Source organism: Rana temporaria, chromosome 8 (genome assembly GCF_905171775.1).
Source record: "Rana temporaria chromosome 8, aRanTem1.1, whole genome shotgun sequence".
NCBI lineage: Eukaryota > Metazoa > Chordata > Amphibia > Anura > Ranidae > Rana > Rana temporaria.
Genome location: NC_053496.1, coordinates 74,867,984 through 74,883,511, shown reverse-complemented (window position 1 = coordinate 74,883,511; position 15,528 = coordinate 74,867,984). Strand labels below are relative to the sequence as shown.

At 43.8% G+C, this 15,528-nt stretch overlaps 1 protein-coding gene across 3 annotated transcripts in view; it reads left to right on the top strand.

The window, feature by feature from the left end:
• Positions 1-14,796, top strand: part of MINPP1 (multiple inositol-polyphosphate phosphatase 1) — a 79,794-nt gene extending 64,998 nt beyond the window's left edge. For all 3 annotated transcript variants that reach the window (XM_040362055.1, XM_040362053.1, XM_040362054.1), the window contains exon 6: positions 14,097-14,796. In XM_040362055.1, coding sequence (XP_040217989.1) covers positions 14,097-14,490 — 394 coding nt within the window. In that variant the 3' untranslated portion in view covers positions 14,491-14,796. The remainder of the gene's footprint in view (positions 1-14,096) is intronic.
• The last annotated feature ends 732 nt before the right edge of the window (positions 14,797-15,528 follow it).

The following is a 15,528-nucleotide window of genomic DNA, read 5'->3' as shown; positions in this document are numbered from 1 at the left end:
CTTGATTGGCCTGCACAGGGTCCTGACCTCTACCCGAACACCTTTGGGATGAATTAGTGCAGAGACTGCGAGCCAGGCCTTCTCGTCCACATCAGTGTCTGACCTCACAAATGTGCTTCTGGAAGAATGGTCAAACATTCCCATAGACATACTCCTAAACCTTGTAGACCACCTTCCCAGGAGAGTTGAAGTTGGTATAGCTGCAAAGGGTGGGCCAACTCAATATTGAACCCTACGGACTAAGACAGTTATGCCATTAAAGTTTATGTGCGTGTAAAGGCAGGCGTCCCAATACTTTTGACAATATCTATGAAGCTCTGCTGAGTTTTTAAATATTGGTGTAACTGAACCACAAATGGGACAGGGGTTAAAGCCGTTTGAGATATTCCATTCCCGAACCCAAGACAGCTACCGACACTCCACAGTCAGGCAAATGAACCCCAATAACGAGGCACACAGCTCTGTTTGAGGTTCCACACGAATAGACCCTTTAATGAGAAAATCAGGCTCTTATATACAGTTATGATCCTGCAGTAACCAAAATGAACAATGACTCAACTCCACCCACAACATCACACAATGAGCTCCAAAGCACATCTTTTTGGTAGACATCATGACTCCAACTCTGACCTAATTTACATGAGCTAATTAACTACAGCTGATGTCTCAGACACATGACCTTTAGACTGTTAACTTGCAATACACATTTATCACAGGACTCCTTCACACAATACAGGGTCCATTAGCACAAGCCACAATGACAGCCCCTCAGGAGCCATCCTAGATTCATTTACATCACATCAGACAACATTAACACCTAACAGTATGTGTCCCCACATTGAATGAGTCACTCTTTCAATTATCCTGTTGAGTTCAGAATCAACAACCAGTAATAGTTCAAGATATCCTGGAATATATTGTGAATTACAGACCCATGTTAAAGCAATCCAAGATATATTCTGAATGTCTATTATTTCCTGGCTCATACTTTGTAAGAGCTTCTGGGTCCCACAGGCCCTCCCGTTACAATTGGTATGGGAATTGTTTCAGTCAGATGAGGTTGCTATCATATTTTCAATGACCATAAATTATATTGTGTTGAGGCCTAGTCCATATGTGCTTTATTCTTGTAGAAGTGTCCCCCCAAAATAAATGACTTATTTTTCATTAGGATTTATATCCTAATGATGTTCTATCAGCAATAGTTGAACAAAATAGCATTGTACATGAATGAGTAATGGCGATATCAATAAATTACTTTATTGGGATATTGTTTATTTTTTCTAGTGCTGGTAATTGAGAAATGAATTTAGCTATTAAGCTTGTCTTATTAAATCCTTCCTCATCCTTTTCCTTTTTCGATGTCACATTAAATGGCCTTTAGCCCTGTGATTAAACAAACTTCCTAAAGGTGACTCAACAAAGATCTAATTTCTAGGTAACTATTCAAACCAATGTTTGCACACTAGCATGAAGCACTATGAGCTGCCGAGTACAGTCAGGAGTGTAGACAAGATGTCACCACAGATTTTCAGTATAGCTTGCTTAGTGCTGAAAGGTGGTATTGTCTACCTTCAGGAGCTAAACACTGCTAAAGAATGTCATATAATTAAACCGGATCTTCACTGCATCTGAGCACCACAAAGACACTCTTCAATTCATTTTAACCACTTAAGCCCCGGACCAATACGCTGTCTAAAGACCCAAGGTGTTTTTACAATTTGGCAATGCGCTGCTTTAACTGGTAATTGCGCGGTCATGCAATGTTGTACCGAAACGAAACTTGCGTCCTTTTCTTCCCACAAATAGAGCTTTATTTTGATGGTATTTGATCGCCTCTGCGATTTTTATTTTTTGCGATATAAACGCAAAAAGACCGTAAATTTTGAAAAAAAATGATTTTTCTTATAACAAAAAGTAAAAAAAATCGAATAAACTAAATTTTAGTCAAACATTTAGGCCAAAATGTATTCAGCCTTTAGTAAAAAAAATCGCAATAAGCGTATATTTATTGGTTTTCGCAAAAGTTATAGCGTCTACAAACTAGGGTACATTTTCTGGAATTTACACAGCTTTTATTTTATGACTGCCTATCTCATTTCTAGAGGTGCTAAAATGGCAGGGCAGTACAAACCCCCCCCAAATGACCCCATTTTGGAAAGTAGACACCCCAAGGAAACTGCTGAGAGGCATGTTGAGTCCATTGAATATTTAATTTTTTTGTCCCAAGTGATTGAATAATGACGAAAAAAAAAAAATGTTTACAAAAAGTTGTCACTAAATGATATATTTCTCACACATGCCATGGTTATATGTGGAATTGCACCCCAAAATACATTCTGCTGCTTCTCCTGAGTACGGGGATACCACATGTGTGGGACTTTTTGGGAGCCTAGCCGCATACGGGGCCCCAAAACCCAAGCACCGCCTTCAGCATTTCTAAGGGCACAAATTTTTGATTTCACTCCTCACTACCTATCAAGGTTTCGAAGGCCATAAAATGCCAAAATAGCAAAAAAAAAAAACCAAATGACCCCATTTTGGAAAGTAGACACCCTAAGCTATTTGCTGAGAGGCATGTCGAGTCCATGGAATATTTTATATTTTGACACAAGTTGCGGGAATATGACAAACTGATTTTTTTTTGCACAAAGTTGTCACTAAATGATATATTGCTCACACATGCCATAGTTATATGTGGAATTGCACCCCAAAATACATTCTGCTGCTTCTCCCGAGTACGGGGATACCACATATGTGGGACTTTTTGTGAGCCTAGCCGCATACGGGGCCCCGAAAACAAAGCACCGCCTTCAAGATTTCTAAGGGCATACATTTTTGATTTCACTCCTCACTACCTATCACTACCTATCACAGTTTTGAAGGCCATAAAATGCCAAGATGTCACACAACCCCCCCAAATGACCCCATTTTGGAAAGAAGACACCCCAAGCTATTTGCTGAGAGGCATGTTGAGTCCATGGAATATTTAATTTTATGGCCCCAAGTGATTGAATAATGACCAAAAAAAAAAAAAACGTTGTCACTAAATGATATATTTCTCACACATGCCACGGTTATATGTGGAATTGCACCCCAAAATACATTCTGCTGCTTCTCCTGAGTACGGGGATACCACATGTGTGGGACTTTTTGGGAGCCTAGCCGCGTACGGGACCCCGAAAACCAATCACCGCCTTCAGGATTTCTAAGGGCATAAATTTTTGATTTCACTCCTCACTACCTATCACAGTTTCGAAGGCAATAAAATGCCAAAACAGCACAAAACCCCCCCAAATGACCCCATTTTGGAAAGTAGACACCCCAAGCTATTTGCTGAGAGGCATGTTGAGTCCATGGAATATTTAATTTTTTTGCCCCAAGTCACTGAATAATGACCAAAAAAAAAAAAATACAAAACGTTGTCACTAAATGATATATTTCTCACACATGCCACGGTTATATGTGGAATTGCACCCCAAAATACATTCTGCTGCTTCTCCTGAGTACGGGGATACCACATGTGTGGGACTTTTTGGGAGCCTAGCCGCGTACGGGGCCCCGAAAACCAAGCACTGCCTTCAAGATTTGTGTGAGTGAAATCAAAAATTTATGTCCTTAGAAATCTTGAAGGCGGTGCTTGGTTTTCGGGGTCTCATACGCGGCTAGGCTCCCAAAAAGTCCCACACATGTGGTATCCCCGTACTCAGGAGAAGTAGCAGAATGTATTTTGGGGTGCAATTCCACATATAACCATGGCATGTGTGAGAAATATATCATTTAGTGACAATGTTTTGTACATTTTTTTATTTTAATTTTTTTTGGTCATGATTCAATCACTTGGGGCAAAAAAATTAAATATTCCATGGACTCAACATGCCTCTCAGCAAATAGCTTGGGGTGTCTACTTTCCAAAATGGGGTCATTTGGGGGTTTTTTGTGCTATTTTGGCATTTTATGGCCTTCGAAACTGTGATAGGTAGTGAGGAGTGAAATCAAAAATTTGCGCCCTTAGAAATGCTGAAGGCGGTGCTTGGTTTTCGGGGTCCCGTACGCGGCTAGGCTCCCAAAAAGTCCCAAACATGTGGTATCCCCGTACTCAGGAGAAGCAGCAGAATGTATTTTAGGGTGCAACTCCACATATAACCATGGCATGTGTGAGCAATATATCATTTAGTGACACATTTTTCTTTTTTTTTTTTTTTTTCTCATTATTCAATCACTTTGGACAAAAAAAAAAAAAATCAATGGACTCAACATGCCTCTCAGCAGTTTCCTTGGGGTGTCTTCTTTCCAAAATGGGGTCATTTGGGTTTTTTTTGTGCTATTTTGGCATTTTATGGCCTTCGAAACTGTGATAGGTAGTGAGGAGTGAAATCAAAAATTTACACCCTTAGAAAGCCTGAAGGCGGTGATTGGTTTTTGGGGTCCCGTACGCGGCTAGGCTCCCAAAAAGTCTCACACATGTGGTATCCCCGTACTCAGGAGAAGCAGCAGAATGCATTTTGGGGTGTAATTCCACATATGCCCATGGCATGTTTGAGCAATATATCATTTAGTGACAACTTTGCGCAAAAAAAAAAATATATATATATATATATTTATATTTCCCGCAACTTGGGTCAAAATCTAAAATATTCCATGGACTTAAGATGCCTCTCAGCAAATAGCTTGGGGTGTCTACTTTCCAAAATGGGGTCATTTGGGGGGGGTTTTCAATTGTCCTGGCATTTTATGCACAACAATTAGAAGCTTATGTCACACATCACCCACTCTTCTAACCACTTGAAGAAAAAGCCCTTTCTGACACTGTTTGTTTACATAAAAACATATTATTTTTTTGCAAGAAAGTAAAGTTGAACCCCCAAACATTATATATTTTTTTAAAGCAAAGGCCCTACAGATTAAAATGGTGGGTGTTGCAAAAAAAATTTCCACACAGTATTTGCGCAGCGTTTTTTCAAACGCATTTTTTGGGGAAAAAATACACTTTTTTTTATTTTAAAGCACTAAAACACACTATATTGCCCAAATTATTGATGAAATAAAAATTATGATCTTAGGCCGAGTACATGGATACCAAACACGACATACTTTAAAATTGCGCACAAACGCGCAGTGGCGACAAACTACATACATTTTTAAAAGCCTTTACAGGTTACCACATTAGATTTACAGAGTAGGTCTACTGCTAAAATGACTGCCCTCGATCTGCCCTTCGCGGTGATACCTCACATGCATGGTGCAATTGCTGTTTACATATGACTCCAGACCGACGCTTGCGTTCGTCTTTGCGCAAGAGCAGGGGGGGACAGGGATGCTTTTTTTTATTTTTTTATATATTTATTTCGCTTTTTTTATTTTATTTGTTAACTGTTCCTTCCATTTATTTATTTTTTTACCATTTTTATTGTTATCTCAGGGAATGTAAATATCCCTTATGATAGCAATAGTTAGTGACAGGTACTCTTTTTTTTTTTTAAATGGGGTCTATTAGACCCTAGATCTTTCCTCTGCCCTCAAAGCATCTGACCACACCAAGATCGGTGTGATAAAATGCTTTCCCATATTCTCAATGGCGCCGTTTATATCTGGGGGGGGGGACATTCCCTCCCACTGAATGTAAAAGCAGTCTAGAGGCTAATTAGCCGCTAGGACTGCTTTTACATGAAAGCCGACCGCTGGCTGAAAAGAATGATACCAAGATGATGCCTAAACCCGCAGGCATCATTCTGGTATAACCATTCAAAGTCCTGCAACATACCAGTACGTTGATGGTTCTTGTTGGACATGTATTGTAATCTTTTTTTTTTTCATGCAGTCTGTTGGCTGAACAAAAAAAAGATTGATCGGTGGGTATGCCCACCATTAGAATACCTCCCTTCATCCACCCACTTCTAATGATGGGCATACATGCACCATTTATATATGCCGAAGCATGGGGGCATCCTCCCGCAAAAAAGTTATGCCGCGTACGGTCTGACTTTTCTATGCCGCGTACACACGGTCGGACTTTTCTATGCCGTGTACACATGGTCAGACTTTTCCACAGGAAAGCCTCCGTAGGAATGTCAACCGTATGTACGCGGCATTATGAGCAAAATCGCTCCTCCGCCCCTAATGCCCCCATGCTCCGGCATATATGCTCTTTTTTGAACTGTAGTGGTGAAATCACCTCCTACAGCATTGGAGTCGCGGCTTTATATATCGTGGGAGCAAACGCTGTTGCTGTCACGCTAAATAAATCCGCACTGCAACTGAATGGCGTACCTGCTAAGCAAATGATGGTTAACATTAAAACAAAGTAACATTCCAGTATAACAGTAAGATCATACCATACCTGCAAAGCAAATACCTATAAAAAAACATAGTAAAAAATAAAACATTTTTTAACGCAACCTGTGCCTAAAATATATATATGCCAAAGCATGGGGGCATCCTCCCGCAAAAAAGTTATGCCGCGTACGGTCGGACTTTTCTATGCCGCGTACACACGGTCGGACTTTTCTATGCCGTGTACACATGGTCAGACTTTTCCACGGGAAAGCCTCCGTAGGAATGTCAACCGTATGTACGCGGCATTAGGAGCAAAATCGCTCCTCCGCCCCTGCTGCCCGCATGCTTCGGCATATATGCTCTTTTTTTTAACTGTGGTGGTGAAATCACCTCCTACAGCACTGGAGTCGCGGCTTTATATATCGTGGGAGCAAACGCTGTTGCTGTCAAGATAAATAAGTCCGCGCAACAGCTGAATGGCGTACCTGAAAACAGTAAAATAAATTACATACCTGAAAAGCAAGCATGAAAAAACATAACAACAATAAAACTTTGCAGAATAGAATACAGTAAAAAAGAGCAGAACAATAGAGAGAGAATAGAGAGGGAGAGAACAATAAAACGACAACTATTTTTGGTTTTTTTATTTTATATTTTTTTGTGTGTTTTTATTTTTTACTTTTTTTTTTTTTTTTTTTTTTTAACACTTTTTTTTGTAACTGTGAACTGTAACTTCAACTTTTCGGTTCCAGGTTTGGGTCTCTCAAAATGCGATGGCATCTTGGGAGACCCTGTGTGAGTGTGCCTAGCCTGTGAAATGTTTCACCCTACACTAATAATTAACGTGTGTGTGGAAGCGTTCAAAACATTCACCAATACAAAGACCAGGATTGCCAGGACATTTGGGACAAAAATAACGGGTGTCACGCCTAAATCCGCGCTTGGTACAGACACGACATTTTCTTTGGGGGGTTCGTTGGGTAGGGGTACTCGGGAGGACATAAGAAAAATGCCTCTCATGCAGTCGGCTTACTGCATTTGGTAGGAGATGGTGAGGTACAATACCGCCTGGATACAGGAGTTCTGTGATGATATCCCTCTGGAATTGAAGGAAGGATTCATTCCGTCCTGAAGCTCTGTATACGACATGAGCATTCAGTAGAGCCAATTGAAATAAATGTAGAGACACTTTTTTGTACCAGCGTCTCGTCTTACGGGCAATATGATACGGCGCCATTAACTGGTCGTTGAGGTCCACCCCTCCCATGTTTTGGTTATATTCGTGGACACAGAGGGGTTTCTCCACAACACCAGTCGCCGTACGAATTTGGACTGTCGTGTCTGCGTGAAGGGTGGTAAGAACGAAAACATTCCTATTGTCCCGCCACTTCACAGCGAGCAAATTTTTACATCTGCAGCAGGCTCTCGCCCCCGGCCTAACACGGGCATCTACAAGCCGCTGGGGGAAGCCCCGGCGATTAGGTCGCACGGTGCCACATGCTCCAATCTGTTGATCAAATAAGTGGCTAAAAAGTGGCACGCTGCTGTAAAAATTGTCCACATACAAATGGTACCCCTTTCCGAATAAGGGTGACACCAAGTCCCAAACAATCTTGCCAGCGCTCCCCATGTAATCTGGGCATCCTTCCGGCTCTACCTGACTATCTTTTCCCTCGTAAACCCTAAAGCTCCATGTGTAGCCTGTGGCCCTGTCACAGAGCTTATAGAGCTTGACCCCGTATCTGGAACGCTTGCTGGGAAGGTACTGTTTGAAAGACAAGCGGCCAGCAAATTTAATCAGGGACTCATCAACGCATACAACCTGCTGGGGATTAAACAAGGCTGCAAAACGTTCGTTGAAATGGTTTACGAGGGGCCGAATTTTGTAGAGCCGGTCAAATTCAGGGTCTCCACGTGGACGACAAAGTGCATTGTCACTGAAATGCAGGAACCGCAGGATCGCCTCGTATCGTTTCCTGGCCATGTGAGCAGAGAAAATGTACATATGGTCAATGGGATGTGTGGACCAATACATCCGCAATGACGGAAATTTGTGTATGCCCATGTTGAGGGTAAGGCCCAGAAAGGTCTTAAATTCGGAAACCTCGAGAGGTTTCCATTGTTTGGCAAGGCGAGACTGGGGGTTAGCGGCGATGTAAGTACCAGCATATAAATTAGTCTGGTCCACAATAGATCTATAGAGATCTTCCGTGAAATACAGCGAATAAAAATCAAGTGACGTAAAGTTCGCTGTATCCACCTGAATACCGGGTTGGCCAGTGAATGGGGGAAGTACAGGTGCTGTAGAAGTGGTGGGGACCCAATCAGGATAGGCAAATTCTACAGGAAGGGCACTATGGGCACGACGGGCCTGTCTCTGTCTTCTTCTTGGTGGCAGCGGGACACTACTTGTGCTTGCCACATCGCCAGCTTCAACTGCACTTATGGGACTCGCCACGTCACCAAGTGTTACTGCAGTGCTGGATAAACGACCAGGGTGTACTAGGCCGCTGGTGCTTGCCAATTCACCAGAAGGAATAGCGGCGCTAGTACTGGATCTCTGCTCCATACGAGGGTCCTGCGGTTCTTGCTGCTCAACAACATCAGAATGGGATCGGGTACGCCTGGCCTTAGCAGGGACCTCAACTTCGTCGTGCGAGCTATCTGACATGGAGCCGCTGTCGTAAATGGGTTCATATTCTGAGCCAGAATCTGTCAGATGCGTGACCTCCTCCTCTTCACTATCTGACATGCACATGAACTCCAAGGCCTGCTTATCATTGTACCTTCGGTTTGCCATTTTGGACTCTAAATTTAGTGGTACAATGGTAAGGATTCACAGGTAAAAAAAGCACCTGACTATAGAAAAGCAAATGTAGAAAACGCTTCAAAAAAAACTGTAAGCGATCGCAGGGATCAGGCCTGTCTCTGCGAACGCTGCAGTTATGTGTCTTGTGTTTTGTAAGTGACAGTGATCGATCGATACTGCACTTGGGTGGGTTGGGCTGGGCAGAGGGGGGAAAACGCAGGTGCTAGCGGGTATCTGGGCTGATTCCGCTAACAATGCGTTTTTGGGTACCCTAAACTGCTGGGTACGCTAGTATAGATCTGATCAGATCAGGTATCGATCCGTTCAGATCCTATACCACTAAGGGGGGTGTATGCTTAGCGAGTGGGTGTAAGCGGTACTGGCTCTAACCTAACGCTGCCTGGGGCGACGCAGACCCTGACTGGCGCTAAAATTAAATTTATATCACCCGCCGGGTGATCAGGGGGTTAAACCTATTGGGTTATATACGGCGGGTGCTCTGATGCTATAAACAGCAAACTAACCAACCAGCGTCAACCGTAACACTTATACGGTGATCACTGGTGAAAGGGTTAACTAGGGGGCAATCAGGGGGTTAAAACCTTTATTCGGTAATATATGGGGGTACCTAACGCTTTCTAAAAACCTGGTGGCGAACCTAAAATAACTAAATAACTAACTGGCTAACCACGTCACCAGTGACACTTATACAGTGATCAGTGGTGAAAGGGTTAACTCTAGGGGCAATCAGGGGTTAAAACCTTTATTTATGGGGGTACCTAACGCTATATAAACCTGGCGGCGAACCTCAAAAAAAACTAACTGCCTAGCGGCAACAGTGACACTAATACAGCGATCAGAAACCGATCGCTTAGTGACACTGGCAATAGGGGTGAAAGGGTTAACTCTAGGGGCAATCAGGGGTTAAAACCTTTATTTATGGGGGTACCTAACGCTATATAAACCTGGCGGCGAACCTCAAAAAAAACTAACTGCCTAGCGGCAACAGTGACACTAATACAGCGATCAGAAACCGATCGCTTAGTGACACTGGCAATAGGGGTGAAAGGGTTAACTCTAGGGGCAATCAGGGGTTAAAACCTTTATTTATGGGGGTACCTAACGCTATATAAACCTGGCGGCGAACCTCAAAAAAAACTAACTGCCTAGCGGCAACAGTGACACTAATACAGCGATCAGAAACCGATCGCTTAGTGACACTGGCAATAGGGGTGAAAGGGTTAACTTTAGGGGCAATCAGGGGTTAAACCTTTATTGGGGGGGGGGTAGGGGGCTACCCTGGACCTAAAGGGGCCTAAACCTAACTGCCCTGACACTTTTTTCTGTCACACTGACACTAAAAGCAGTGATCAGAAAATAAATGATCACTGCAATCAGTGACACTGTGACAGGGGGTGATCTGGGGGTGCTGGGGGGGTGATCGGGGGGGGTTATGTGCCTATGTGTGCTGTGTCAGTGTGCTGTTGGTGCAACTCACAGTACTGACGTCTTCTCTCCTCTGGAACCGGACGAAAAGACCGCCAGAGGGGAGAAAACGTCACTTCCTCCCTGCCTGTGTTTACAGTTACACAGGCAGGGAGGGCTCAGGTGGAATCTGATTCGCCGAGGGAGATCGAGAGGGGACGGCTGGAAACCAATAGCCGCCCCCTCCTCCCGGACCTCCCGTACACCGTTCCCGGCCCTCGCATGTACCGGAAGGGGTCCCGATCGGACCCCCGAACCGAGGTAAGGCGGGGACGTACCTATACGCCCATGTGCCTGTACGTGCCATATTGTGGACGTATATGTACATGCGGGGGTCGGGAAGTGGTTAAATATTGTGCAAAAAGAAAAGAACTTAACAAGATGGGAATTTACTGGTACCAGTAAAGTCCCATCTGGTTGGGTTCTTTTCTTTTTGCACAAATTGCAAGGGATGTAGTATCGCCTAAAACTGACACAAAACCCCCCCCCCCTTGTTTTTTTCATTTTTAAATATTCAAGGCGAACGTCCCCATCCATTCATATCTCCATGCTTTTATTTTGTTGAGAAATAATTTTAACCACTGCATCGATTTAACTGACAATTGCGCGGTCGTGCGTCGCTGTACCCAAACAAAATTGACGTCCTTTTTTCCCCCACAAATAGAGCTTTCTTTTGGTGATATTTGATTATCTCTGCATTTTTTTTTTTAGGCTTTCTTTTGCGCTATAAACAAAAAAAGAGCAACAATTTGGAAAAAAAACACAATATTTTGTACTTTTTGCTATAATAAATATCCCAATTTTTTTTTTTTTTTTTTAAAAAGCTATTTTTTTCCACAGTTTAGGTCGGTATGTATTCTTCTACATATTTTTAGTAATAAAAATCGCAATACGCGTATATTGATTGGTTTGCAAAAAAGTTATAGCGTCTATAAAATAGGGGATAGATTTGCGGCATTTTTATTATTCTTCTTTTTTTTTTTACCAGTAATGGCGGTGATCAGTGATTTTTATCGGAGCTGCGACATTATGGCAAACAGATCGAACACTTTTGACACATTTTTGGGACCATTGACAAATATACAGCGATCAGTGCTATAAAAATGCACTGATTACTGGGTAAATGTCACTGGCAGGGAAGGGGTTACCAATAGGGGGCGATCAAAGGCTTAAAGGGGTTGTAAAGGAAAAAAAAAAATTCATAATAAGCGTCCTTTACCTGCAGACATTCCCTTTTTTTACTTCCTCATTGTTCGTTTTTTGCTCAGAAGTTGCTCTATTTCTTCTCTGTTCTGTTCACTTCCTGCTTGTCTGATTTTACTGACCACCGTGAAGGGAGGGTTTACTGCGGTGGTGAGTAACGTGCTCACCCCCTGCTGGGAACTACATCTGTGCGGCAGGACGCTCTCTACGTGTTAGAGACTTCAAGGAGGTGTGAATTACTGGGCGTGCCGCAATTCATACTGGGAAATGTAGTTCTTACATGAACAAACGATGCAAACCAGGAAGTGAATGAGAGAACAGAAACTAGAATGCCGGAGGTGATATGGATGAAAGAAATTTAATAGGTATTTACTTGTTTTTTAACAGAATCATTACACTATTCTGTCTGTCTACCTTGCAGTCATTAATTTTAGGCAAACATTTTTTTTCCTTTACAACTCCTTTAACTGTGTTCCCTGGGTGTGTTCTAACTGTAGGGGGGTGGGCTGCCAGGGACATGACGGAGATCCCTGTTCCCGATGACTGGGAACAGTAGATCTCTGTCATGTCCACTGTCAGAATGGGGAATCGCCTTGTTTACAAAGACAGATCCCCGTTCTGCCTCTGTACTAGGCAAGCATGGGTCGGCAGCAGACATCGTGTCCGCCTCACCCGCGGGAACGCTCCCGCAGTGGGCGGCGTGGGCCTGCCAAAAACTGCATGGGGGATAAAAATGACTGGAGGAATTGACAGATCGTGGTTCCTAGCTAGTAGGAACTCACAATCTGCCTCTCCTCACAGAACAGGTTCCTGTTCTGCCTCTCGTGCCCGTGTTTCTGTTCACACACTTCGCTGTTCTGCCTCTCGTGCCCGTGATCGCACGTGGCAGGCGGTCATCGTGACTCCCGCTACGACCATCGGCACCTCCCGCACTGCAGCGGGCATGCGCCTGCTATCCCGCTTAACAGAGCCGACATACAGCTATGACAGCTCGTGGGATCACGCCGACCTGTCGCAGTATAATGTTGGCGGCTGGTTAGCGGTTAAAAAACAACCCCCTAGCATTTCTGGCCATGGCCATCTTGAGTAAGGGCAAATGATTATTGTAGCATTTACTTCCTGGAATCCACTCCTGTGCATGCAGGAGAGTGTACTTAGCTGAGAAAACCTGTGACATTTGTCTAGGTAAGAAACCAGGAAGTAACTGTAGAAATGTAAAAAAAAGGTCATAAGTAAAATTTATATACTTTCCTATCTATTTACTAATGCCAGCAGCATAAGAAATACCGTATTTATCTTCCTATAGCGCGCACCGGCGTATAGCGCGCACCCATACTCTAGAAGGGAAATTCCTGGGAAAAAAATGAATTACTTAGGCCGGGTACTCACGACCAAACATGTATGGTGAAAGCGGTCCGTCGGACCGTTTTCACCATACATGTCTGCCAGAGGGCTTCTGTACGATGGTTGTACACACCATCGTACAGAAGTCCGCGCGTAAACAATACGCGGGGCGTGTCCGCGGTGTCGCCGCGTCGATGACGCGGTGTCGCCGCGACAATGACGCGGCGACGTGGGCGGCCCGCCTTTAAAATGCTTCCACGCATGCGTCGAAGTCATTCGACGCATGCGAGGGACGGCGGGCGCCTGGACATGTACGGTAGGTCTGTACTGACGACCGTACATGTCCGAGCGGGCAGGATTCCAGCGGACTGTTTTAAAACAAGTCCAGGAATATTTGTCCGCTGGGAAAAGGCCCGGCGGGCAAATGTTTGCTGGAATTCGGCCCGCTCGCGCCCACACACGACCAAACATGTCTGCTGAAACTGGCCTGCGGGCCAGTTTCAGCAGACATGTTTGCTCGTGAGTATGGGGCCTTACAGTTTGTCGGTGTCTTGCCCGGCGTCCATTGGCGGCCTTGTCCTGTTCGGCGTCCGTCTGCGGCTTCGGTGGTGTCCTCCCCGCTTCTCCCGCGCTGTCTCTGAGCTCTCCTGCGCTGTCTCTGATCGCCGCTGCCGACATATACCGAGCGCAGTACACTCGGCTATGCTCGGACACGCTCGTCTCTTCTCGCATAAAGGCTAGGAGGCGGCACAGGGCGTGACCGTGAGTCGAGCATAGCCGAGTGTACCCGAGTGTACTGCGCTCGGTATATGTCGGTGGCGGCGCTCAGAGACAGCGGATCGGCGTATAACGCGCACCCATGATTTTTCCCTGATTTTAAGGGGAAAAATACCGATTAAATACGGTATTAAAAATATTCAATGTTGATTGGGAGATTGAAGTTCCACTTTAATGATGTGATATGCTTTTTATCTTCTAGGTCCCAGCACATCTCTAATCCGGTGGTCATGCACTTTGGACATGCAGAGACTCTCTTGCCACTGTTGGCTCTGATGGGCCTGTTCAAGGATGAGAAGCCTCTTACTGCGGACAACTTCTCTAGTCAAAATGAATTGAAGTTTCGCAGTGGCAGGATTGTGCCGTACGCCTCAAACCTGGTGCTTGTCCTGTATCACTGCGAGTTGGTGGAGAACTCGGAGGAAGAGTATCAAGTACAGATGTTACTGAATGAAAACCTCCTTCCTTTCCCGCACTCACAGCAGTCTGTGTGTCTTTTTGATGATCTTAAAAAGCAATACAGTCACCTACTTAGTAACTGCCGTGTTAGGGAGGAATGTGAATTGATGAAGGCTGTTCATGAGGATGAACTATAAGGCAGTCTAGCTTTATCTGAGTTATACATTCACTCATGCACAGAGAATTTCTTTTTTTAAACAATCGGCACATCCAGGTAGAAACGCGTTAATGCTTCAGTTTAAAATCACAGAATCAACACAATCCTGTTCAGATAACACATTTCTACCTACTGTTTTTTTTTTTTCTCAAAACTTGGCTTTCAAAGAAAATTCTCTGTGTTTGAAGTTGCATAGGAACACAGACTGTGTATAAGGCTGCATTCACACCTGAGCGTTTTGTCGCCTGAAGCGCGACGCTCAAACGCTAGAGGGGAAAAAATACATTATTCCCTATGGAGATGGTTCACATCTCCACTCCAAAATGCCTGACGCTGAACGCCTGAAGCTCAAACAAGTTCCGGACCCTTTTTTGTCGCGCGAATCGGGAGGTTTGGGCGTTTTTGAGCGTTTCTATTTCCCATAGAAAGTAATGGAAACGCTTGATTCAAGCGACTAGCGCGACAACAAACGTTTGCATTTTGTCGCTTTAATCAATAGAACATTTCACCCAGGCAGAAGATAAAAAAAATCTACCAACATAGCAACAAGTGATGAAAAGATGAATATTTTTCCTATTGGCTAAAATAAAAAACGTTGAAGTACTAAAACGTCGGGCGACGCTGTATGCAAACGCGCAAATAAGCATGAATACGCCGGAAAAAACGACCAAACGACCTACGCTCAGGTGTGAATGCAGCCTTAGGGAGAATAATAGAGGGAAATGTTAATTCACTTACACATTCCTGCACAGACTGACATTGCAATTTTTGCAGCTTATTTTCTCTTTTGTTTACATTTTTGCAATTATTTAGCCAAAGTATGGAGTGGTGCAATATTTGGTGTGGTCATTGGTTTTACACACTACAATCACAGGGTATCTCTAAATAAGGTGCTGACACTGATCACAGTGACTGTAAGCAAATTACAGAAATACAATGAGTATTTAAAATCATGGTTTATAGAAAATTGATCTTTTATACACTATTACTGCATCCGGATCATTAAACTGACTACAAT